Source organism: Homalodisca vitripennis, chromosome 5 (assembly GCF_021130785.1).
Source record: "Homalodisca vitripennis isolate AUS2020 chromosome 5, UT_GWSS_2.1, whole genome shotgun sequence".
In the NCBI taxonomy this organism is placed as follows: Eukaryota; Metazoa; Arthropoda; class Insecta; order Hemiptera; family Cicadellidae; genus Homalodisca; species Homalodisca vitripennis.
Genome location: NC_060211.1, coordinates 178506223 through 178534019, shown reverse-complemented (window position 1 = coordinate 178534019; position 27797 = coordinate 178506223). Strand labels below are relative to the sequence as shown.

At 35.4% G+C, this 27797-nt stretch overlaps 1 protein-coding gene across 1 annotated transcript; it reads left to right on the top strand.

Moving 5' to 3' along the window:
• The first annotated feature begins 276 nt into the window (after nt 1–276).
• LOC124363242 (facilitated trehalose transporter Tret1-like) lies at nt 277–13111 on the top strand. Its single transcript, XM_046818417.1, has 8 exons — nt 277–637; nt 3307–3496; nt 4094–4250; nt 4343–4615; nt 4703–5005; nt 5644–5752; nt 6692–6854; nt 12129–13111. The coding sequence occupies exons 1-8, from the start codon at nt 556–558 to the stop codon at nt 12232–12234; spliced, it is 1383 nt and encodes a 460-aa protein (XP_046674373.1). The 5' UTR covers nt 277–555; the 3' UTR covers nt 12235–13111.
• The last annotated feature ends 14686 nt before the right edge of the window (nt 13112–27797 follow it).

Here is a 27797-nt window from a genome sequence, read left to right as displayed (position 1 = left end):
TTACATGTTTCTTCAGCTCTGACTAAATATTGTTATGAAAATCAACCTCTCGATAGACTGTGGGAACTTTGTGTAAAATGTCGATTCCCGTGTTCAGTATATCGGTACTAGAAACGTAACTACGCCGAGCCTGATGTGTATACAGTAGTTATTTTACAGAATTTGCTAAGATGTCTGTGAATGTTCTCAGTGGCGGCATAGTGTTTCACAACATGTTTGCAGCTTTAGTAAACCTCGAGAAGACGATTTATGTTGACGGCTTGACGTCAGTGTCATAGCGAGTGTTTGTGTAGGAAGTTAGCCTCACACGGGTTTGCCGTGGCAAATTCCATTCAGAGAGAGAAACGATTTTTATTACAATGAAAGATAAAAAGATAAGAGGCAAGTCTCGTGGTTGGAACTAATAATTTGTAAAAGATAAAAATAGAACATTAATAATTTAGTCGCTCACTATGCACTATAAAAGGTTCAGGTTTCGTGTTTGAGCCACAAACATTGTCCACATCCTCGTTCAGGTCTGTACAGAACTGTGGTCCGAGCAAAGTTCAGCGCGAGATGAGGGACACTGAGACGGTAATCACCTGCGACATCAAGTCCGGGGAATCGAGGTTCAATGTCTACCTCGCTATCTTCATTGGTATGTATACAACTTTAAACATCTTACATTATTTTCGTGGTTACCAGTAAAACCGAATTTTGTTTTTGTGAATATGCAAACTCCTTCAGACACAAAAATGACTTTTAAACGTTTGTGACACAACTAAAAATAGTGGTCGTAACTGTTACGAAATATTACAGTGAAAAACAATATAGTTTACTTGCAGATTGTGACGTATTATAATAATGTCAACCTGCCATACGTTCCTTACAGATTGTCTCACAACACATCTTCAGTACAGTTGTTTAAATAGTTTATGCTAAATCAAGCTTCCTAATACATTTACTCTCGTGTATTTTTCGTAGGGCAACTAAGTACTTGCCGTCTTCTGTAGTTAGATCACTTCCCTAACATCTTGGTAATACATTGCTCCTGTTGATAATACTGTACCTATCGAAGTGTCATTGTTGTCATGTTTTGTTGGCAGTTTAGATTGTCGCTTCGTTCCCCGGTTACAAACCTAAGGAAATAATTAACACGTTCAATAATGTCTCATATATTTAAAATTTAAAAAATCTAATGTTCAGGTATATAAAATATACAAGGTTGTCGCGTAACAGGCTTCGTTGATGTTGCATACAAACTTTTAAATTACATAATACATTTTATAATTGACATATAGAACAACAAAATCCATGGTTGGACATACATCATTATGAAACGCATTCTTGTCCATAAAAAAATTAAGTATTAAGGAAAATTTAAAATCTACATATGGTCTTTATCTTGACAGATAATACATTCACATTTTTGTTAATTTAGTTATGTTTCATAGCAGTGTTTAAATGATAAAAGTCTGAAAGATAGACAGACAGACAACTTACAGAAAAGTAATGTTTACATCCTCCCGGCAGAAAAAAGATTTTTTCAGTCTATTAAGAAATAGGCTTCAATGATGATTAACAAAAAAAATTCAATCGTTGGACATGCACATCATATAACTTATTCTTGTATACGTTGAAATGAGGTATTATGCAAAAGTTTATAGTCTGCAGATGAAGTGTTTTCCGAAACATCTTTGACTTGAGTTTTTGTACACATTTATTTATTCTACAGTTTTCTCAGTGTCATAATGCTTACCCATAAAACCGATATAAATAATAATAGCTAACGTTCAGCAAAATCCCATGGAGTGACATGTAACTCCATAGAACTTAGTGTTTCTCACATATAGAACTTAGTGCTCCTCACATATAGAACTTAGTGCTCCTCACATATAGAACTTAGTGCTCCTCACATATAGAACTTAGTGCTCCTCACACATAGAACTTAGTGCTCCTCACACATAGAACTTAGTGCTCATCACACATAGAACTTAGTGCTCATCACACATAGAACTTAGTGCTCCTCACACATAGAACTTAGTGCTCATCACACATATAACTTAGTGCTCATCACACATAGAACTTAGTGCTCCTCACATATAGAACTTAGTGCTCATCACACATAGCACTTAGTGCTCATCACACATGGAACTTAGTGCTCCTCACATATAGAACTTAGTGCTCATCACACATAGAACTTAGTGCTCCTCACATATAGAACTTAGTGCTCATCACACATAGAACTTAGTGCTCCTCACATATAGAACTTAGTGCTCATCACACATAGAACTTAGTGCTCCTCACATATAGAACTTAGTGCTCCTCACATATAGAACTTAGTGCTCCTTACATATGCATATTTGTAAGGAGCACTTTGTAAATTGCATATTTAGATAATTTGGTTGCCTGTATTTTAAAATTTGCTAAAATGCGATTTCGACATTTATTAGATTTTAATTAGCTTCATGATTTCGTTTTAAATGATAGATTCCTCTTAAGTTGAAGCGATGCTTGGTATTATTTTGGTTATGTTGAATTTCATATGTAGATAATCACCTCTCAGAATTTCGGTAAACAATACCAAACCTGTGAGTAGTTGTTCTTACTCCTAAAAAGTGATTGTTTTGTCATTTTTTGGACAATATTTACACACATACGTGAAGAGCCAACTACACTCACAAGTTGTCTATTTTGGCGCCTTTATCCATCACGGATATGAGTGGTAGAGTGCAAAATATAATAATCAACAAATAATCTTGTGACATTGATAACTTTTAGCCAATCAAAGAGTTGATGGTTTTTAAAACAAGTCTGAAAGATCAGCAAATAAACTTGTGACATTATTGAGATTTAGACCCATAAAAGAGGAGATATTTCTTAATACTATAAGTTTGAATCATCAAAAAAATAATCTTGTTACATTTTACTTTTCGGCCAATCATAGAGGAAATGTTCTTTTTAAATAGGTTTGAATAATCAAACATATAATCTTGTTTCATTATCGAGCTTTCGGTTCAATCAAAGAGGAGATGGTTTTTAAACTAAGTTTGAATAATCACCCAAACAATCTTGTGACATTAATGAACTATTAGCCAATAAAAGAGGAGATATTCCTTGTTATTATAAGTTTGAACAATCAACCAAATAATCTAATGACATTATTGGGTTTTTTGCCAGTCAAAGAGGAAATGTTTCTTAAAATAAGTTTGAGTAATCTACCAAATAACCTAGTGACATTATTGAACTTTTAACCAATCAAAGAGAGCTATAAAGATGATTTTGAGAAACTAAACAGGAATAAACATGATACTTGCTTGCTTACAGCGTACCTAGGGCCGGCGACTGCAGGTTTTGTGGTGGGGTGGAGTTCGCCCTCTCTCGTGCTCCTGCGGGATCCTGACACTGGGATCTCCTTGACCGAGGACCAAGGGAGATGGCTCGCCTCTCTGACGCCCCTAGGAGCCGCTATCGGCCCATTAGTCTCGGGTTATCTTCTGGACTCTCTTGGTCGCAGGTTAGATTGCACATCCTCTCTCTTCAGAACCAACCACTTACTTCTCGATGTTAATAATTGGTTTAAGAAAATAAAATATATAATAAATGAAAAAGTAACAATATTGGTTTGATTTCTGATGACGTCATTTTAAAAGCAATATATTAAAATTCTGTTTTTTATTTCGAACATGTGGTATGGGTTCTATGCTGCAGGTATATCTTTAGTTTTGAAGCACAGGAAATCAGTTTCAAAGCCATTTTGAGGATTATTTGTAATTTTTCAAATAAACGGGCCAGTTGTATACTTTTGTTAAAATATATCTTTATGTTGCCTAGTTTATGCATATTTATTAAACATAATTAAAAATGTATATTTCACCGTAATTATAAAACAAAAACTGCACCTCTCATAAATAAATCGTCATTATATTGTATAACTGGATGTAAAATGTAAATATATCTTTAGAATAGTCTTAATCACAGATCGGTTTGACTTGTGTTATATATTTAAACATAAAGGCAATCAATTATGTATTGAAACAACCGATAAGATAAATTAACTGGCACGTGATGGTAACAACGAACATTGAAATGTTATTACCTCTGAACGATACAGGAGGACATTTCTCCTGCACCACGTGATGTTTCTGGTTGGCTGGGGGCTGATGTGCACCAAAACTCTCTGGATCATGTACACCGCCAGACTTCTGATGGGAATGGCGGTGGGAATCTCTCTGGCCGTTACTTCCATGTACATCGGAGAGATGGTCGATGTAAGTGAACCTCACCTACCCGAGCTTTAAATCAGTCTCAATGATATTCTAACTTTGAGACTAGTAGTAAATTATGTATGGTTGTGTTACAGGACTCTATACGAAGCACAATAAACTGCATGTACCCGGTGTTCAACAAATTTCCACTGATCTTGACTTTCGGCATCGGCCCCCACATCTCCTACCACAACCTCATTTTCATTTGCAGTGTTCCGTCTCTGGCATTTATGTTTCTATACAAGATGCTGCCAGAATCTCCATTGTTTTTATTTCTGAAGAACAGAGACTCAGAAGGCATAGAGACTCTGTCATGGCTCCGCCAACTGCCGGAGTCTTCCGTCATTGACGAGGCAAAATCGATCAAGGTAGTGCTTTCTAGCAGACTATTACAATTTAAAGAAGTTTTTTTTAATTTGGAAGTTATTTAGCATTCATTGTTTTATATTTTGCAGAATTCTCTCTCAGATAAAGAAGAAGGCTCTTGGGCAAATCTGTTCTTCAGACGAAGCAATCTGCGTGCGATGATGATCGTGGGCAGTCTTCAGTTTTTTTGGCAGTATTCTTGGGGAACCGTAGTCATAGCTTATGCCCAACCCATCCTTCTACAAACTGGGTTGTCGTTCTCCAGCAGCCTGTGTGCGTGGGTCATGGCCATCATGACATGGATCGGCGCCTCCTTAGCTCCGGTCCTTGTCAGATCCTGGGGTTACAAAACATCTCTCATGGTTTCTTCAACTGTCTGTACTCTGAGTATGGTATGTACAGTAATTTGTGTATGTAAAGTGAATGGTAGTATGTACATAAAGTCATAAAAGGATTGGCATTATTCTGTCATAGAAAATCTGTCGTACATACACAGTCTTCATAAATATTTGGTTATAGGGGACGAATAAACGTTTTGTATAGTAAACACTATTTATAACCCTTTGGAGACCGGGCTTTTCTTTTAACATAAAATGTGGAGAGTAATTGAATATTACATCGTCGGTTACCTTTAATTCCACTGAAAAGTGACTAGGATCCAAAATATTCTTGGATTTTTAAACATATTCAATATTGAATACTTGTACGAAAAAATGTTAATGCAGGAATGATGCAAATTTGTTCTAAGTAAAATTGGAATACTCTAATTTTATGAATAGCAAAATAACAGTTGTTTCAAAATTTTGAGTTGAGATTTTTAAATTATGAATTTAAACAAATCCATCATTCTGTGAAAAAATTCAAAGAAAAACTGAATGTATGACACTTTTAGTATTGTTACTGGTGTACTCCATCACATTTAACTTCTTCCACTGCTTTAAAAGGTAACATTTTGATAACTCTGTTGTGCATAATTTGTTGTAACATATTGTTATGAATTTGTGTAACATTTGTTGCGATTGTGTTGCAGGGAACGTGTGCATATTTCCTTGGCATTTGCCTCACTGGAGATAATAGTCCACTTGTCCAGTGGTCGGTCCTTATCTCTCAAATATTATACACCATCAGTAACTATAGCTGTGAGTATGTTACGTCATAAGACAGTGGTCTATCATTATCTATCAAATATTATACACCATAAGTAACTATAGTTGTTGTGAGTATGTTACGAATTTCAGTATTAAGTTCGTACTTGTACTCACCGACGGATGACTGACACTTGAGTCGATGATACTTGGCTTTGTTCATTTATGGATTCACTACTTTAACTTAGAACTTTGTCCTTTGGCTGAGAATTAATAGAAATAAGAGTGTTTTTAAAAATTAGCTAAACCAAAATAAATAAAAATCAACAAATACTCCTGTGTAATCAATTAACATTTGTATTTTATTATATTTTATAAAAGGATTATAAATAAGACAATAAAATTAGATTTACTGTTTAAATAATAATTTATGTTTTTTTTTTGCAAAATAGCTAGAAATTTAGTTTTATTTAATTGATAATCCACATTGTTGAGGGTCTTTCACAGTATTTTATTCTAGAGTCTTCCTTACACACTTTGCAACACATTTCTCCAGTAAATTGTTAAATGTGCAATATATCCTCGTTTCCCGATTCATCACACTTCCTAGCAGAGGAAATTTGACTTTTCATTCAATTCAACTATCCTCGCTCATAGAAACACTGGCAAGAAACCTAGAGAACTACTTATTCACGCAGTCTTTCGCTATTGGGCTCTACAGATAATTTTTCGTTGGTTTTTCCAAAGCCAGTTGTTTTAATCTTAAATCACAAACAGGAATTGAAATACTAGATTTATAAACAAAATCAAAACAATAATATCAACCATTCTGTAGATTAATGTAGTGATTATTTTTAAGATAAATTGAATAACAGGTAAAAATATCCCAATGTCTTTAAAATATAATAATATATTTAAGATATAAGTATGTAATAACGTTACTCAATATTAATTATCCAAGACTTCACTGAAGCAAATGAATGTTTGTTGCAGCTTATTACCCGGTTTCAATTTCTTTATTGGGAGAGTACTTCGAGCCCAGCATGAAGGCCAAGGCGTCCACAATAATCACATGCGTCTTGTGTCTCGAATCCTCATTTGCCGTATACATATTTCCTCTGTTTCTTCGCACGTTCGACTTGTCAATCACTTACTGGTAAGTGTGATAACAGTAACCTGAAGTAATCAAGGTATCTACAGTGATCGCATGTTTGTTGTATTTATAATCCTCATTTGGCGTATACATTTTCCTCTGTCACTGCACGTTCGACTTATCCATCACATACTGGTGATTTTGGTAACAGTCAAGGTATCTACAGTGATCGCGTGGTTTTTCTGTTTACAATCCTCATTTGCCGTATACATTTATTCACTGTCTTCGCAAGTTCGACTTATCCATCACATACTGGTGATTTTGGTAACAGTCAAGGTATCTACAGTGATCGCGTGATTGTTCTGTTTACAATCCTCATTTGCCGTATACATTTATTCACTGTCTTCGCAAGTTCGACTTATCCATCACATACTGGTGATTTTGGTAACAGTCAAGGTATCTACAGTGATCGCGTGATTGTTCTGTTTACAATCCTCATTTGCCGTATACATTTATTCTCTGTCTTCGCATGTTCGACTTATCCATCACATACTGGTGATTTTGGTAACAGTCAAGGTATCTACAGTGATCGCGTGATTGTTCTGTTTACAATCCTCATTTGCCGTATACATTTATTCTCTGTCTTCGCATGTTCGATTTATCCATCACATACTGGTGATTTTGGTAACAGTCAAGGTATCTACAGTGATCGCGTGATTGTTCTGTTTACAATCCTCATTTGCCGTATACATTTATTCTCTGTCTTCGCATGTTCGATTTATCCATCACATACTGGTGATTTTGGTAACAGTCAAGGTATCTACAGTGATCTCGTGGTTGTTCTGTTTACAATCCTCATTTGCCGTATACATTTATTCTCTGTCTTCGCATGTTCGACTTATCCATCACATACTGGTGAATTTGGTAACAGTCAAGGTATCTACAGTGATCGCGTGATTGTTCTGTTTACAATCCTCATTTGCCGTATACATTTATTCTCTGTCTTCGCATGTTCGATTTATCCATCACATACTGGTGATTTTGGTAACAGTCAAGGTATCTACAGTGATCGCGTGATTGTTCTGTTTACAATCCTCATTTGCCGTATACATTTATTCTCTGTCTTCGCATGTTCGACTTATCCATCACATACTGGTGATTTTGGTAACAGTCAAGGTATCTACAATGATCGCGTGATTGTTCTGTTTACAATCCTCATTTGCCGTATACATTTATTCTCTGTCTTCGCATGTTCGACTTATCCATCACATACTGGTGATTTTGGTAACAGTCAAGGTATCTACAGTGATCGCGTGATTGTTCTGTTTACAATCCTCATTTGCCGTATACATTTATTCTCTGTCTTCGCATGTTCGATTTATCCATCACATACTGGTGATTTTGGTAACAGTCAAGGTATCTACAGTGATCGCGTGGTTGTTCTGTTTACAATCCTCATTTGCCGTATACATTTATTCTCTGTCTTCGCATGTTCGATTTATCCATCACATACTGGTGAATTTGGTAACAGTCAAGGTATCTACAGTGATCGCGTGATTGTTCTGTTTACAATCCTCATTTGCCGTATACATTTATTCTCTGTCTTCGCATGTTCGATTTATCCATCACATACTGGTGATTTTGGTAACAGTCAAGGTATCTACAGTGATCGCGTGATTGTTCTGTTTACAATCCTCATTTGCCGTATACATTTATTCTCTGTCTTCGCATGTTCGATTTATCCATCACATACTGGTGATTTTGGTAACAGTCAAGGTATCTACAGTGATCGCGTGATTGTTCTGTTTACAATCCTCATTTGCCGTATACATTTATTCTCTGTCTTCGCATGTTCGATTTATCCATCACATACTGGTGATTTTGGTAACAGTCAAGGTATCTACAGTGATCGCGTGATTGTTCTGTTTACAATCCTCATTTGCCGTATACATTTATTCTCTGTCTTCGCATGTTCGATTTATCCATCACATACTGGTGATTTTGGTAACAGTCAAGGTATCTACAGTGATCGCGTGATTGTTCTGTTTACAATCCTCATTTGCCGTATACATTTATTCTCTGTCTTCGCATGTTCGATTTATCCATCACATACTGGTGATTTTGGTAACAGTCAAGGTATCTACAATGATCGCGTGATTGTTCTGTTTACAATCCTCATTTGCCGTATACATTTATTCTCTGTCTTCGCATGTTCGATTTATCCATCACATACTGGTGATTTTGGTAACAGTCAAGGTATCTACAGTGATCGCGTGATTGTTCTGTTTACAATCCTCATTTGCCGTATACATCTATCCTCTGTCTTCGCACGTTCAACTGATCCATCACATACTGGTGATTTTGGTAACATTCAAGGTATCGCGTTTGGTAATATTCAAACAGTGATCGCGTGATTGTTCTGTTTTGAATTTCCCGTATACATCTATCCTCTTGCTTTACTTTTTCGATCTTTCCGTCACAATTTTGATAGCTGCTGCTATGAATTAAATGCTCAAGTGTTAAATAATTTAAACAGAAGATAAAATTTACCAATGAAAACAGAGAGAGACCAACGAATTATATAAGATTGGGGCCATTAGGGTTGTTTATTTAAACCAAAACCCCGCTCCTAAATGAAGTCATAAGTTATATTTTAATATTAAAACCATAATTTCGTGATGCCGGTTTCGAGTTTAATTGAATAATCTCCAATCACAGAGATAGAGGAAGTCTTGTATTATTTTTCTATCGACCTTTTTGTGATCATTGGATGATTTAATACGTACAAAACTGGTCACATGCATAATAAATACACACGAAACATCTATATTATTTAGAAATCCAGTCAATAAAATTCCTATCTGCTGCTTCATGATGGTCGTCTATTCTAACCTCGAACGAAACAGTATATCGACGTGTTTGTAATTTGGACGTGAATCACGTTTACACTGGTTTACTGTTATTTGTGCGCGAAAACACTATGTTTTTTAACTTTAATTTGGGTGTCTTAAATAATGTGATTTTAAAAGTTAGTTTGGTCATTATTAATTGCTTTATATATGTCTGTTTGTAAAATTGTTCTAAGGTACCGATTTTTCTACTTTTGGGTGCGATTTTAATTATTGGTATGTCTTCTTTTGTGTTCTCATATTCGTGGTTTTCGTTAATTAGATTGAATAGCATCTTGTAACGTTTACAATTTTTCTTGTAAGGTGTTCGTTATATCCTGTTCTGAAGCTTTGTTCTGTTAGACCGATGTTGTAGAATGTTGGACAGATACCACATCTTTCACTCTCCTGAGATCATATAACTACCACGTACCAGAAGCTTTGTTCTGCTAGACCGATGTTGTAGAATGTTGGACAGATACCACATATTTCACTCTCCTGAGATATGTAACTATCACGTACCAGAAGCTTTGTTCTGCTAGACCGATGTTCTAGAATGTTGGACAGATACCACATCTTTCACTCTCCTGAGATCATGTAACTATCACGGACCAGAAGCTTTGCTCTGTTAGACCGATGTTCTAGAATGTTGGACAGATACCACATCTTTCACTCTCCTGAGATCATGTAACTATCACGTACCAGAAGCTTTGCTCTGTTAGACCGATGTTCTAGAATGTTGGACAGATACCACATCTTTCACTCTCCTGAGATCATGTAACTATCACGTACCAGAAGCTTTGCTCTGTTAGACCGATGTTCTAGAATGTTGGACAGATACCACATATTTCACTCTCCTGAGATATGTAACTATCACGTACCAGAAGCTTTGTTCTGCTAGACCGATGTTCTAGAATGTTGGACAGATACCACATCTTTCACTCTCCTGAGATCATGTAACTATCACGTACCAGAAGCTTTGCTCTGTTAGACCGATGTTCTAGAATGTTGGACAGATACCACATCTTTCACTCTCCTGAGATCATGTAACTATCACGTACCAGAAGCTTTGCTCTGTTAGACCGATGTTCTAGAATGTTGGACAGATACCACATCTTTCACTCTCCTGAGATCATGTAACTATCACGGACCAGAAGCTTTGCTCTGTTAGACCGATGTTCTAGAATGTTGGACAGATACCACATCTTTCACTCTCCTGAGATCATGTAACTATCACGTACCAGAAGCTTTGCTCTGTTAGACCGATGTTCTAGAATGTTGGACAGATACCACATCTTTCACTCTCCTGAGATCATGTAACTATCACGGACCAGAAGCTTTGCTCTGTTAGACCGATGTTCTAGAATGTTGGACAGATACCACATCTTTCACTCTCCTGAGATCATGTAACTATCACGTACCAGAAGCTTTGCTCTGTTAGACCGATGTTCTAGAATGTTGGACAGATACCACATCTTTCACTCTCCTGAGATCATGTAACTATCACGGACCAGAAGCTTTGCTCTGTTAGACCGATGTTGTAGAATGTTGGACAGATACCACATCTTTCACTCTCCTGAGATCATGTAACTATCACGGACCAGAAGCTTTGCTCTGTTAGACCGATGTTGTAGAATGTTGGACAGATACCACATCTTTCACTCTCCTGAGATCATGTAACTATCACGTACCAGAAGCTTTGCTCTGTTAGACCGATGTTCTAGAATGTTGGACAGATACCACATCTTTCACTCTCCTGAGATCATGTAACTATCACGGACCAGAAGCTTTGCTCTGTTAGACCGATGTTGTAGAATGTTGGACAGATACCACATCTTTCACTCTCCTGAGATCATGTAACTATCACGGACCAGAAGCTTTGCTCTGTTAGACCGATGTTGTAGAATGTTGGACAGATACCACATCTTTCACGCTCCTGAGATCATGTAACTATCACGGACCAGAAGCTTTGCTCTGTTAGACCGATGTTGTAGAATGTTGGACAGATACCACATCTTTCACTCTCCTGAGATCATGTAACTATCACGTACCAGAAGCTTTGCTCTGTTAGACCGATGTTATAGAATGTTGGACAGATACCACATCTTTCACCCTCCTAAGATCATGTAACTATCACGTACCAGAAGCTTTCACTATGAGTCAAACCAAAAGGTTTTTAGAATGGACTTGAACTACACGGGTTTACTTATAACCTTAAGAGTATTCTTAATTTGTGCATTAATCTGAGTTGAGTCCTGTCAATTCTTAGCAATTGGGATAACTTGAGAATTTTAATCAACCGATGAGTAAAGAACATTTTCCTTAGCTTGAGTTATGGATTGTAAAATAGCAATCTATATATTATTTAAGGAGATTTATTACAATACTTTTTAATATTTTGGACTGTTTTAAATATTTTGCTTGAAATAAAAATGATTACGTGTTTCAGGTTCAGTTTTGCCATTCTCTTTCTGGGAACAATGTTCGTATCGATATTTATTCCCGAGACCAGCGGACTGTCGTTTGCCCAGATCCAGGAGGTTCTACACAGATGATAGCTCTCTAAACCCCTCTAAAACTGTGTTCCTATATATTTACAACAAATGATAATGCAATTAGATATTTACATAGCTTTTATAGATATTATGTACAGCAATTTAAGACTTAAGTGAACTTGAAAGGTTTATAAAACCTTTAGAGTTATGGTCGAGTCACATAACTTTGAGATTTACCAAAACTAAAATAAATGACACAAATCTGTAAAATTCCGTTTCGCTATTGATATAAGTTGATAGAACTTAAAACAGGCTCTGTACCTATTATTTGCTGACACGTCGTCGTGGATTGAATACAAATTTAGTGTTCGTTAATGTTCCACAATGTTGCATTATTGCAAGCTCTAAATCAAAGGTTAAGATCAAAGGTGTCCTACACCTTTCTATTACAGAAATCAAGATTGCACAGATAGGTAATGCAATATTATGTTAATGCGATTATATTATGTAATTGGTTCAAAGTGTTAGACATCATGCAACTACCACATTCAGCTCGTGATTTAATGATCTTTACACTGCAAAAATAGAAAAATGTTAAAACTTTTTATGATAAATATTATTTTGTATTTTAAGTATTACGTTCTATTAGGTGATATAACGTTGTATCAATGTATATCCATTAGTCCCATTTAGAGTAGTAAAAATATGTAGCACTCGTCCACGATTTCTACACATTACTCATAGAAGTCGGTGTACACGGAAGCGTCATATCGGTTTTATTTTATAAACATTAGGGTAATAGTACAAGTACGTAGTCGGTGCATAGAAGTTAATTGTATGGTGTAATAATAATGTTAAGAATTATTTTTAAATCAAATATTATTTTTTATATAAATGTATGGATAAATTGTTAAGTAAAGAGACAAATACTGTTGAAGCTGTTGTTTTTTTACCTTTACAATGCACTTATTCCACTACCTCTCATTCACTTTGCAGTACACTCCCTGATATACATAGCCACAAACTGTAACATATAAGGTTTAGGTTTTAAACAGACAAATACGTGTATTGCATAAAGGTTAGGATACATTGTTTATATTACCTATACAATGTACCTTTTCCACTACCACTGGTACACTATGCAGTACACTCCCTGATATAAATAGCCACAAGCTGCAAAATATAAGGTTAAAATTTAAAGATAAACATTAAATATCTTTGTGTAAATATTAGGGCACATTGTTTAGTAAAGTGTCAAATACTGTTCAAGCTATTGTTTATGTTACCTATCCAATGTACTTGTTCCATTACCATTGGTACATTTTGCAATACACTCCCTGATATAGATAGCCACAAGCTGCAAAATATAAGGTTAAAATTTAAAGATAAAAATTAAATATTTTTGTGTAAATATTAGGGCACATTGTTTAGTAAAGTGTCAAATACTGTTCAAGCTATTGTTTATGTTACCTATCCAATGTACTTGTTCCATTACCATTGGTACATTTTGCAATACACTCCCTGATATAGATAGCCACAAGCTGCAAAATATAAGGTTAAAATTTAAAGATAAAAATTAAATATTTTTGTGTAAATATTAGGGCACATTGTTTAGTAAAGTGTCAAATACTGTTCAAGCTATTGTTTATGTTACCTATCCAATGTACTTGTTCCATTACCATTGGTACATTTTGCAATACACTCCCTGATATAGATAGCCACAAGCTGCAAAATATAAGGTTAAAATTTAAAGATAAAAATTAAATATTTATGTGTAAATATTAGGGCACATTGTTTAGTAAAGTGTCAAATACTGTTCAAGCTATTGTTTATGTTACCTATCCAATGTACTTGTTCCATTACCATTGGTACATTTTGCAATACACTCCCTGATATAGATAGCCACAAGCTGCAAAATATAAGGTTAAAATTTAAAGATAAAAATTAAATATTTATGTGTAAATATTAGGGCAAATTGTTTAGTAAAGTGTCAAATACTGTTCAAGCTATTGTTTATGTTACCTATCCAATGTACTTGTTCCATTACCATTGGTACATTTTGCAATACACTCCCTGATATAGATAGCCACAAGCTGCAAAATATAAGGTTAAAATTTAAAGATAAAAATTAAATATTTTTGTGTAAATATTAGGGCAAATTGTTTAGTAAAGTGACAAATACTGTTCAAGCTATTGTTTATTTTACTTATACAATGTACTTGTCGCACTACCTCGCGTACACTTTGCAATAAAATTCCTGATATAAATAGCCACAAGCTACAAAATTAAATACATTACATATTTTTATGTAACTGTTAGAATACAATGTATAGTAAAGTGACAAATACTGTTCAAGCTATTGTTTATTTTACTTATACAATGTACTTGTCGCACTACCATTGGTACATTTTGCAATACACCCTGTACACAAGCAAATATAAGACTTTATAAGAATAAAATCTAGGGCACATTGTTTAGTAAAGTGTCAAATACTGTTCAAGCTATTGTTTATGTTATATCCAATGTACTATTACCATTGACATTTTACTTTTGTATAGTAGACAGTAAACTGTTAAAAAATCAAATTTGTTTTATGTAAACTTGTATAGTTCAAATACTGTTCAAGCTATTGTTTATGTTACCTATCCAATGTACTTGTTCCACTACCTGCGTACACTTTGCAATACTCACCTGAAATACATTACATATTTTTATGTAACTGTTAGAATACAATGTATAGTAAAGTTACTGTTCAAGCTATTGTTTATTTTACTTATACAATGTACTTGTCGCACTACCTCGCGTACACTTTGCAATACTCACCTGAAATACATTACATATTTTTATGTAACTGTTAGAATACAATGTATAGTAAAGTGACAAATACTGTTCAAGCTATTGTTTATTTTACTTATACAATGTACTTGTCGCACTACCTCGCGTACACTTTGCAATACTCACCCTGAAATACATTACATTATTTACATATTTTTATGTAACTGTTAGAATACAATGTATAGTAAAGTGACAAATACTGTTCAAGCTATTGTTTATTTTACTTATACAATGTACTTGTCGCACTACCTCGCGTACACTTTGCAATACTCACCCTGAAATACATTACATATTTTTATGTAACTGTTAGAATACAATGTATAGTAAAGTGACAAATACTGTTCAAGCTATTGTTTATTTTACTTATACAATGTACTTGTCGCACTACCTCGCGTACACTTTGCAATACTCACCCTGAAATACATTACATATTTTTATGTAACTGTTAGAATACAATGTATAGTAAAGTGACAAATACTGTTCAAGCTATTGTTTATTTTACTTATACAATGTACTTGTCGCACTACCTCGCGTACACTTTGCAATACTCACCCTGAAATACATTACATATTTTTATGTAACTGTTAGAATACAATGTATAGTAAAGTGACAAATACTGTTCAAGCTATTGTTTATTTTACTTATACAATGTACTTTGTGGCACTATCTCGCGTACACTTTGCAATACTCACCCTGAAATACATTACATATTTTTATGTAACTGTTAGAATACAATGTATAGTAAAGTGACAAATACTGTTCAAGCTATTGTTTATTTTACTTATACAATGTACTTGTCGCACTACCTCGCGTACACTTTGCAATACTCACCCTGAAATACATTACATATTTTTATGTAACTGTTAGAATACAATGTATAGTAAAGTGACAAATACTGTTCAAGCTATTGTTTATTTTACTTATACAATGTACTTGTCGCACTACCTCGCGTACACTTTGCAATACTCACCCTGATATAAATAGCCACATGCTACAAAATTAAATACATTACATATTTTTATGTAACTGTTAGAATACAATGTATAGTAAAGTGACAAATACTGTTCAAGCTATTGTTTATTTTACTTATACAATGTACTTGTATGACTTGCGCACTCACCCTCGTACACTACACACTTTGCAATACTCACCCTGAAATACATTACATGTAACTGTTAGAATACAATGTACTACTGTTCAAGCTATTGTTTAACTTATACAATGTACACTAGCGTACACTTTGCATGTACATTACAGTAACTGTTAGAATACAATGTATACAAATACTGTTCAAGCTATTGTTTATTTTACTTATTGTACTTGTCGCACTATCTCGCGTACACTTTGCAATACTCACCCTGAAATACATTATTTTTTATGTAACTGTTAGAATACAATGTATAGTAAAGTGACAAATACTGTTCAAGCTATTGTTTATTTTACTTATACAATGTACTTGTCGCACTACCTCGCGTACACTTTGCAATACTCACCCTGAAATACATTACATATTTTTATGTAACTGTTAGAATACAATGTATAGTAAAGTGACAAATACTGTTCAAGCTATTGTTTATTTTACTTATACAATGTACTTTGTCGCACTACCTCGCGTACACTTTGCAATACTCACCCTGAAATACATTACATATTTTTATGTAACTGTTAGAATACAATGTATAGTAAAGTGACAAATACTGTTCAAGCTATTGTTTATTTTACTTATACAATGTACTTGTCGCACTACCTCGCGTACACTTTGCAATACTCACCCTGAAATACATTACATATTTTTATGTAACTGTTAGAATACAATGTATAGTAAAGTGACAAATACTGTTCAAGCTATTGTTTATTTTACTTATACAATGTACTTGTCGCACTACCTCGCGTACACTTTGCAATACTCACCCTGAAATACATTACATATTTTTATGTAACTGTTAGAATACAATGTATAGTAAAGTGACAAATACTGTTCAAGCTATTGTTTATTTTACTTATACAATGTACTTGTCGCACTACCTCGCGTACACTTTGCAATACTCACCCTGAAATACATTACATATTTTTATGTAACTGTTAGAATACAATGTATAGTAAAGTGACAAATACTGTTCAAGCTATTGTTTATTTTACTTATACAATGTACTTTGTGGCACTATCTCGCGTACACTTTGCAATACTCACCCTGGAATAAATAGCCACAAACTGCAACATATAAGGTTTAGTTCTTAATGTCTTATAAGTAAATCAATCTTATAAGAAAAATAATTTCAACATTTAGCTGGGTACTGGAAAATTGAGATAGGGCGATAGTTATCAATAGAAGCTGGGCAGTTTTTCTTAGAGATTGAAACACCTTTTGAAATTTTTAATTTTAAAAAATGGTGCTGGGCTCTGCCTTCGCAAGTGGCGAACATGAGAGAGCTAGCCGAGGTCCTTGCCCAGCAGTAACGGACACGAAAACCCCTTTAAACAGTCTGGAAATATCAGTCTCACCCTCCACAAGCCTAGTTCCAATTTTCATTTTGATTTGTTGTCCTTTTTTATTGTATGTGATGCCCCGAGTTGTTTTGAAGGGAAAATTGATCCTTTAATTTGACTTTCGGACATCTTTAAACTTTTGAAATTATTCACGCACAACACCTTGTTTATTACGTTTTCTCTTTGAACACAGCACATCCGATGGATGTCTGCTGCACTATTCCCTTCTGCTTGCAGGAAACGACGAATAACACTCCTCATTTTACATTTTTGGCGGGAGAATCAATAGAGGCGCCTCAGAGCTGCACCTCAAAGCTAGTGATTGGAATGAAAATAACTGGTTAGTTCGGATATTTTAATTTAACCGATTAGTCGGTTATTTTTGCTGCAACCAGTTAAATTTGTCTTAAGACTAAATTTTCTAATAACACTGATTGTGCAGACAGTCTATACTTCAATCGTTTGAAGAAAATAGATAGATATACTTGTTATATACTCAGTATATGATTCAAGCTGATCAGCTTCCACATATTGCCTTAGGGGAATTATTTCAGACTATGAAGTTCCCTTCAGACTGCTCTGACCGTTACTAAGTGATCTTAGAATGTTTAATTTCTCCTGCTTTCTTCTAGATCGAGTTTAGATATTTTTGTATTTAAAAAATTAGTTTACCTTACTGAGCTATTTTATTTTGTACAATAGGTATTTGTACTATGTATTTTGTTGTTGATTAGGTACTAAAATCGCATAGGCTTAAAATCATGCATAATAAGTTCACGAAATGATGATACTTGATCTGTTACTATTTCTTTCAGGAATCGAATACTTTGATTTAAATATGCATATTTAACAGTTATAAGATTTATATAAGATATAGACAGTTATAAGATATAAAACTAAAAAAACAATCTTAAATCATGCATATTTTTCGTTTTTATTATTTTTTTTATAAGGGCGTTATTCTTTGATGCTACATTTCTCTACATATAACAAAGATATTGTAACTCTTTTATGTTTTATTGCAGTATAAATTACATTGCTAATTTGCAAGAGTATTTATTTACGTATTTATTTATTATGTGTATATGAAGAGTATTGGCTCTTCATTACATTTAAAAAAGCTTCTTGTTTAAATATATTTTACAAATTAAAAAAAGAAATGTAAAGAGCAAATATCATGATGGATGCAAAGATAATATGTGTTTAGAGAAATTAATTATTTATAAAGTTCCTCAGGAAACCTACACATGGTTAACATGGAGATATATAGACGTGTAGAGCCCCCTTAAACTTTAATTTTAATTATCGTAAATAAACTTCAGCTGTGCAATAAATTGTAGATTCCTCTACGATATATTTATACAGCAGTTACCCGCGGCTTCGCACGCAATTTTCTGTTGAAAAACTGGACAATATATCTATGTATTCTTTTTCTATGACATAATAAACAGTCTAGAGATAGTCGATAGTCACTCAAAGCTATTCTAATCTCCTGATCCAATTTAGATTTAAGTTTAAAGAACAGAGGTTTGGGATTCTGAAGTCGTAAAGTGAAACAGTTTTTATAAGATTAGTATTTACCTCACACATTCCATGATAATTTATTGAAGTTCTTCGATGGCTTCAGTAAAAATAAGAGTTAGCCTTTTTATCCCAATGACGAAAGTGTATTGTACAATTAAAAAGTTGATGCGGTCGTTTAAATCCCCTCCCCCGGTCTAATCTATTTACAGTTCCACAATTGATTTACGCTGTTGCATTAACCAAAACAATGGTCTCATATGTTGGTTTCGGAATCTAATTTAGGTTAAATTTTGATGATTAAGTGATTTTGATATTTTTACCGATCACTATTGTATTAGGGGCAGTGGTGTAGTGCCGAATTTACCTGTGCCGGAGCGACCATGGTGTACGTACAATTAATAGGTGTGCTACCGCGCAGATTCCCCCGCCCCCCTCGCCTTGGTCGGGCATGTGTCGTCAGCTTGGCGTTCCGACGGCGGCGTTACATTTACAGACTTCCACTTAACTGTCGTTTTACCCACTTAAACTAGAGCGATTGTAATAAATTTTATATATTCTGGTTAATTATTAAATATACTTTATAACATGGGAGCTGCGAGTTGCTGGGTATAGCAATAAAAATCTTTTTGATTATTAATAAGGGACATTTTATTTCGTAACCTAGGCTAACACAATTTTTAATGACAAACAGATAAGCTATGATTTTAGACATACTTTGAAAAATTACTGTGCTGTCGTGCTAATACATTATTGTAGCTTGAAAAAGAATACCGTAAAAATGCATTGTAAAAACTATTAAATATTGTAAAAGTAATATTTTACATATTTTCAACGGTAACGCGAACACGAATATTGTGCGATAACCTCTAAAGCATGTCCCAAAATTCCTCTCCTTTTTCATTCCCATTTATTTTCCTTGGAGGTTCTGCTATTCTTGTTTGGGTGTCAACTGCTGAACGATGTCCTCCTAGCCATTTCATGAGATAGGGGTCAGGATTCCATCTGCGGAGCGGGGGACCTTGGAGTTTTAAAAACATTAGGGCTGAGACATGACTTACTGTCAATGAGTTCCTTAATGGTGTGAGGATGTTATTCATACTGCTGAACCCTCTTTCACAGTCAGCAGAACTACAGGGTATTATTTTAGTGCAGTTTATAAGCTCTTGCAGTCCATCAGGTACCCGCCTGCTGTTGTCCAAGTAATCCCTGTAAGCAGTCACAGCTCTGTTGATGTTCAACTTCAAGCGTTTGCATAGCTGCTCCACTTGAGTTTGGCCAAACCCAGGTTGAATATCAGTAGGCCAGTATTCGGGTTCCAAAACTTTTAGTTGCTCTACAAACTCCTCGTTCTTGACGATTTCTACGCATTCTCTTCTTTAAGTTGCTGATTACACTAGAAATCAACTGCTCACAATTAAATGATACGATTTTAGGGTTTTCATTTAACTTTACAGATGCAAAACAGCCTTCCCTCAAGGTGACTTGTGCCTCCAGAACTCTTGTCCCAGGGTTTTCTTTGAAAGATTCCCATATATCTGATTGATCTAAGAATCAGTTTGTCTGTAAATACAAGGGACGTGTTTCTGTTTTCCAGACTTTCAGACAACAAAGCCAATTCAGCAAGAATGTCATACATAAATGCTAAGTTTAACAAAAACTTATGGGAAGTCAGCTTCTTCAATAAACTATTATATTTGCACCTATAAGTGGATGTTCTCTCAGGATCATCCATTGCTTTAGAGAAGTGGCTAACTAAAGCTTGATAACCAAACCACACGGCTGAAACAGTACGAAAACTGCTTGCTACCCACCTCGTGCTTAAAATTCTGCCGATTTTATTCATTTGAATATCGAGCTCCTGTGCACATTCTTTTAACTCTCGCTTATTCTTTAGAGATGTGCTGTACAATGAATAAAGCTTATCCATGAATGACTGGTTACCCCCGGCTACTTCACTTATGGCATCTCCAATAGCCAGTTCCAGTCTGTGATTCAGACAGTGCCATATGATAATATTAGGGTAAACAGACAAAAATCTCCTAGCTACACCTGAATGCTTTCCCAACATGGCGTTCGCCCCGTCGCGTCGCTTGTAAAGGAAACCAAGTTTTGTTTTAAGTACTCGCCATTAAAACCATATCATTCAAGGCACTGGTGAACACTGTTAAAAACTGTCTCAGTTTTTTGATCAGAAAACTCGACTAAGTCCAAAAATAAAGTACTTGGTAGTTTATCCTTGCTAAATTCACATCTTAAATATACAATGAGGACGGATTTAGAACTAATGCTTGTGTATTCATCAATGATTATTGACACTTTTCCGGAAATTTCTTTTCTTGATTCAAAATGCGCATTTTCATTTCCTTTGAAATATGATCTATTATTTCGACCGCGCTATACAGTACCTTGAATGAAGGCCTTCGCCGACATCTACCCCATTTAGTTTTTGTAGCTCAAGTAATCCGAAATGGTCGCTGTACGGACGGTCGTTTTGAGCAATAAAATATGCCGATCTAAACACAGCCGTAGTTGAATCGAGCTGAGCTTGATTCATTTGATTTTCATTAGGCTCAGGCTCAGCGAGGTTACTTATTTTAATTTTAGCTTTTGGATTTGATGTTCCAGGCACAGGATTTGAGTCAGTCATATTAGGGTCACTAAAAAATGACGTTATATATTTTTGTTTAGGTTTTGGTTCCATCACTTCACAGAATTAACAAAATAATAATTAAAAGATTAGTAATAGGCTTTCACAAATGTATTATAGAGGACTCAACTCAAACAAAACTAACAGTATACTTGTATATGGTACGCTGTTCGAACTCAACCACTACGACTAAGACTTTCGACGATAACAGCTTAAGCACTCACAACATAGAAACCGGGAACGCGAATAACAAGTCTCGACCTGCCTGTGTAAGTATACACTTCCTGCAGTTAGTAGATGGACGGGCGGGGTGGTGTGGCACACCTGTCATGGGATGAGGAGAGGGAGAGTGCGAGAGCATCCTAATTTTTATGAAGGCGCTAATTGCGAGTTACAAGAGTTGTCTATTGCACAGCGCATACAATTACCTTGATACCACTCAACGGACATATAAGTGATGCGGGTTTGTTTTGGCCTTTTTATTATCCAGCGACTCGTCATCCGCCTACCACTTTTTACAGGCGGGTGGCGCTCCAGTTCACAGCTACGGCTCTAGATGCTATACCGGAGCGACGCTCCGCTTCTTAAAGCTGTGCCGGAGCGCCGCTCCGGACCGCTCCGGCCCCACTACACCACTGATTAGGGGTATATGCTTCAAGTATTAGGGCAATGTTATCTCCATTTGCTTTTCAATAACTACAGTAAAAAGGCCATCCACAATGTTAAAGGAACTGACCAGATTAAATTACGTTATGTGCAAACATTCACAGCTTTATACAATAAGGTAGTTGTTATAACAGCGTATAAATAGCATTTATATTGTATTAGATGGATTATTGATCATTGGCGCAATCTAAATTTAAAATTAAATAATTTTAATTTTATTTGCAATCTGCATTACAGTGATTAAGCACTTTACAATAATTCAATATTTACTAAAATTTAAATGTAAACACACGTTTCTGCCTCTTTGATGAACTTCAGCTGAAAGTACTGACAGCTGTTAAGTATCAGTTCAATTTATATTACGTGTCGTAGCGCAATCTGCCGGATCAAATGTAAAACACTCCAATATCATAACATTCGAATGTAAACAAACTAATTTTTCAATTTGAATTCGAATTTATTTGGTGAAATGAATGTGTTATGGGTGGTAATAAGCACTCTAAGTGTTAATTCAGACCAAAAGCTATACCTGTTCCCAGGCCCGTTTTACACCATGCCAGCGCCCTAGGCACAACGAAGAGTTGCGCCCCTCTTTATACCCCTGCCAGCTGTCTACGCCCCCCCCCCACAAGTCCTACCATAACGCATATACCCCGTAAATTTAGTCTGAAATGCTAGTTTTGGTTCGGGTGGGACTTTAGACTTAATGTCCCTTAACTCTTCTTTACAAATTATCCTGATTCTTTTCGAGTGCCTTCCCATTATCCACTAACTATGGACCCGCCGAGTCCCGGACTGGCAACGGTAGCCGTGAGGTATCTACTGGCCTCTGGTGGGAATGCGTAAATACGTGTAACATACCTCACGGTATCACGAACTACCCACTCTCCCTTCTTTACATTTTAAGTATTTACATTATTTATAGTATTCGTTTAATCACATTTTCTTTGGATTATTTTTCGTTTGTTGGTTTACCAGTAGACTGAATAGAGATTCTACAATAGTTTTCTTTTCTGGTTTTCAGTGTTGCAAAGTCGTCAGTAATGTTTGTTAGTCTAATTTTAAAGTAATGTCGTTGTGGGTGCACAGCAACAACAAGCCATTAAGCTTCTCATCAACGAATGACGATCTAATTAAAGAGTGAACTCTTTTCAAAGCTGAAAAGCTACGTTCAGCTGTGCAGTTCGTCAAAGGTAAGCTTAGAAATATCCTGAGAGCGACCTCCAAATTGGGAAAAGTGTTCTCTAATCTGTTTGATTTTATGTGGGCGTACATATCTTTGATCTTAGAAAGGTTCTCCAAAACCATGTATTGTTTGAAATGGTTACATTCCTGGGCAAGGTCTTGTCCATCAATATCGTTCTTGTATATTTATCCTAACAGTTTAGCTTCACAAGCCACCTCTTTGAAATTTTTCTCTTCTAGATTTTGTAAGATTTTAAATATTGTGTCGATATTGGTGTAGGCCTCCCTTCATTTGAGCTGCGAAGCTATGTTGTCAACAATGGCAATAAACACCCCGGTGCGAAATCTTTCTCGAGATGTTTTTTCCATACTTCTGTCCTTCTCTTCATCGGGCAATAACTTTCTTTTTCTAACTTTGTCGTATACAGCTTCTTCTTTTTCTGCAAGTTTAATGCTTTGGACTCGACATAATCAAATAAATCTATTTTTTTACTCAAAAACGAGGATAGTGTTTCAAGTTCCTTTGTAACACCAAATAGGTCAAAATCTTGATTTTGAAGAGTCAAACTTGTTCCTTGTTTTATCAAATGTCTCGAGAATTTCGTCTCAGATCACAGTTAATAACGTGGTTTGGAAATGGCCAAGTGTTTTTAGAAACCCAGTGGCAGTGCATTGTGTTTCTAGTGTCTGAGTATCGTCTTTATTTAGCTCATCAAGAGCATCTTTTAATTCATGTTGACTTATTTTTAAAGCTTGAAGGGCGTCTGCCCTAGCAGACCATCTTGTGTCAGGGGTTTTACCATTAGCTTTCTCTGATCTTTCTTTGATTTTCCTTCGTTACTCTTTTCAATATGCCTTTTTAGGTTGTTCCACCTGTACGTGGATGCCGAGAAAAAAGCATACAGCCCTTGTACGAATGTAAAAAATATTGTGTGTTATCTGGACACGCCTTCTCAGTAGCAAAATACCAGCAAGGTTTAGTGAATGAGCTGCACATGGTATATAGTCAGCAAGATCATTTTTGCTGTTAATCCTTGCCTGAAGACCTGAGTATATGCCCGAAATGTTTGATGCATTGTCGTAATTTTGTCTACGACAGTTATCAACATCCAGCTCAAGTTTCTAAAGTAAACTGAGGGTTGCTTATTCCGAACTTCCAGATTCGTGGCATACACTTGGTAAGAGTTGTATCAGGCGTTCGTTGGCGCAAGCATTAGGCAGAAGTACTACAGCCAATAAATTAGTCTGTGTGCAACACGTCAGGTGTGGAGTCTATGATTATAGAGAGATAGCGAGCTTGCTTGTTTTCATTTAAGATTTGTTTCAGTACTTCTTTGCTCATAATATCAATAAATTCACTACAAATGTCAGACAAAAGGCATCATGTAAGGCATAAACCTTTGCCTTTGTTACCATGTGTTGCTATGTGTTTCGCGATAAATAGATCAAATTCAATTATCAGCTCAAGACAGCCTAGAAATAGTCCGTTTGATGATTATGCATACAGATAAAACCACGGCAATTTGTTTTTCCATTTTTTGCGCCCCTCAAAAATGCCAATTGCCTAGCGCCCTAGGCACGTGCCTACCGTGCTTATTCGGTAAAACGGGCCTGCCTGTTCCAAATTTCAGCACAATTCGTATAGCAGTTTCAGCGTGATTCGTGGACAAACCTCCAAACCTCCAAACATCAAAACATCCAAATATCCAAACATTCAAACTTTCTCATTTATAATATTAGTGGGATTATGTCAAATCGGACGAAAACATTTACGTAAGTGGTAAGTACACAAGTTTACGTAGTTTCGTGCTAATGTAAGCTCGAAATTACTGTTTGAAGACATATGTAGAGCAATATTCTAACTTTGCATAAAAATCAATCATAACATGAGACGAGAACTGAAGCTCTTTAGAAATAATTGTCGGAAAAATTAAAGGGAAAGGTAGAAAACTATTTAGGTACTTGTTATGGAATGCAGAGTGCTGTCTCACAACATTTAATTAGCGGTTACAAAACATAAATAAACATCTCGGGAAGAAAAATTCCATTAAGTGCACTTCTCTAGTTATCTTTACCTATGTACACTGTTGTTGATAAACATTTAAACTTTGCTGTACAATGGGAATGAAAATATTTATATCATAGCGGAAGATTAAAGGACTAATTACGTGATGTAGACGTGGCGCCAGTGATATCTTACGCTTATTAAGGATTTATCGTCTAGGGTTTAATGTCAGCGAAAAGCACCATATTTTCCACCCATCATGTGAGTTGAGTACTCTCGGCGTTGTGCACACAAGTAGATCTCGTGTGTTTTGTGGACATCCAACTTAAGACGCCTAAATAGTTTTGAAAGCTTTGCACATCAGAGATGATATGACGACTATTTGGTGCTGGAATTTTTATACATTTGTCCACATGTAGGCCGTGGTGGCGCCAGTGATATCTAAGGCTTATTAAAGATTTATCGTCTAGGGTTTAGTTTCATAGCGAAAAGCACAAAATTTTCCACACATCATGGCGTCGTGCACACAAGTGGATCTCGTGTGTTTTGTGAACATCCAACTCAAGACGCATAAATAGTTTTGAAAGCTTTGCACATCAGAGATGACACGACGACTATTTGATGCTGGAGTTTTTATATATTTTTAAAAAAATCCCACATGTAGGACGTGGTGGCGCCAGTGATATCTTACGCTTATTAAAGATTTATCGTCTAGGGTTTAGTGTCATAGCGAAAAGCACAAAATTTTCCACACATCATGGCGTTGTGCACACAAGTGGATCTAGTGTGTTTTGTGGACATCTAACTGATGCGTCTTGACGCATGAATAGTTTTGTAAGATAATTAACTTTGCACATCAGTGATGATATGACGCCTATTTGATACTGGCATTTTTATATATTTGTACACATTTTTGTATATTGTACAGTTTAGAAACAGCGTCATCTTGAAACTGCATTGACTTAAATGTTTACAAGCGATTAAAGTAATTGCCATTAAAGTGATGAGGACGTGGTATGTGGTATGTGACAGTTACTTAGACGTTAGCTGTATGTGTGTAAACATGATTTCTTGTAACGATTCCGTGTCATCAGACATTTCTTAAGGTTTACGACAACAATTTGAAAACTTTACAGGAACAACAGCCGAGGTAAATAATCCCTTTTAGGCTTTCTTTTACGGTCCTATCACTGTGATGTCTCTTTATTTACATAGGAAGTACTGCTAATTGTAAGAAATATAGGCGTGGTTACGTAGACGGACATTAATAATATAATAGTAGATATATAGCTATTGATGCAATAAAAATACATAAAACAAAATAATGTGTAACTTGTATTTTGTAACTTTACACAAAGTTAGTGGTGATGTGGAGGACAATGTTATTGTGTCGCTGAACCTGAACCCCCGGCATAGTGCTGTTTGTATAGAAGTTCGGCATCAGCAACAATATGAATAAAGAGTATCTTGAATTATTTATGTAGAGACCTTAGTGTGACACTAACTGATGGCACTCAACTAGGAAATATGTAGGCTACTCAGCTGAATATCGTGTCATATTGCAAAATTACCGATCACATATAAAGTTTAAACTGAACTTTAGTGTTTTGTTGCACACATAGCCGCATCAATCTAAAATTCACGAAAGTTCTTTTAGAGGCGTTTCACTTAGAAGCGGATATTTGGATATTTGTATGTTTGGGTGTTCAAATGTTTCAATCACATCAATCACACCAGACATAGTAGAGAGTTACTATTCGCTATGAAAGTAGTACTAACTGTTTTAACTGTATATGGCAGTAGTGACGAATTCAAACAGTTTATATTATTTTAGTTACTCGAAGTTAGTCTTCTTTGACACTGGGGGACGGCATATTTGCAGTAGTTGATGAATCAAATACAATACACAGTTTAGAATATTTTAGTTACTCGAAGTTAGCTTCTTCGACACTGGAGGAATATTTTAGTTACTCGAAGTTAGTAATCTTTGACACTGGGGGACAGCATATTTGCAGTAGTTGATGGATCAAATACAATACACAGTTTAGAATATTTTAGTTACTCGAAGTTAGCTTCCTCGACACTGGAGGAATATTTTAGTTACTCAAAGTTAGTAATCTTTGACACTGGGGGACGGCATATTTGCAGTAGTTGATGGATCAAATACAATACACAGTTTAGAATATTTTAGTTACTCGAAGTTAGCTTCCTCGACACTGGAGGAATATTTTAGTTACTCGAAGTTAGCTTCTTCGACACTGGAGGAATATTTTA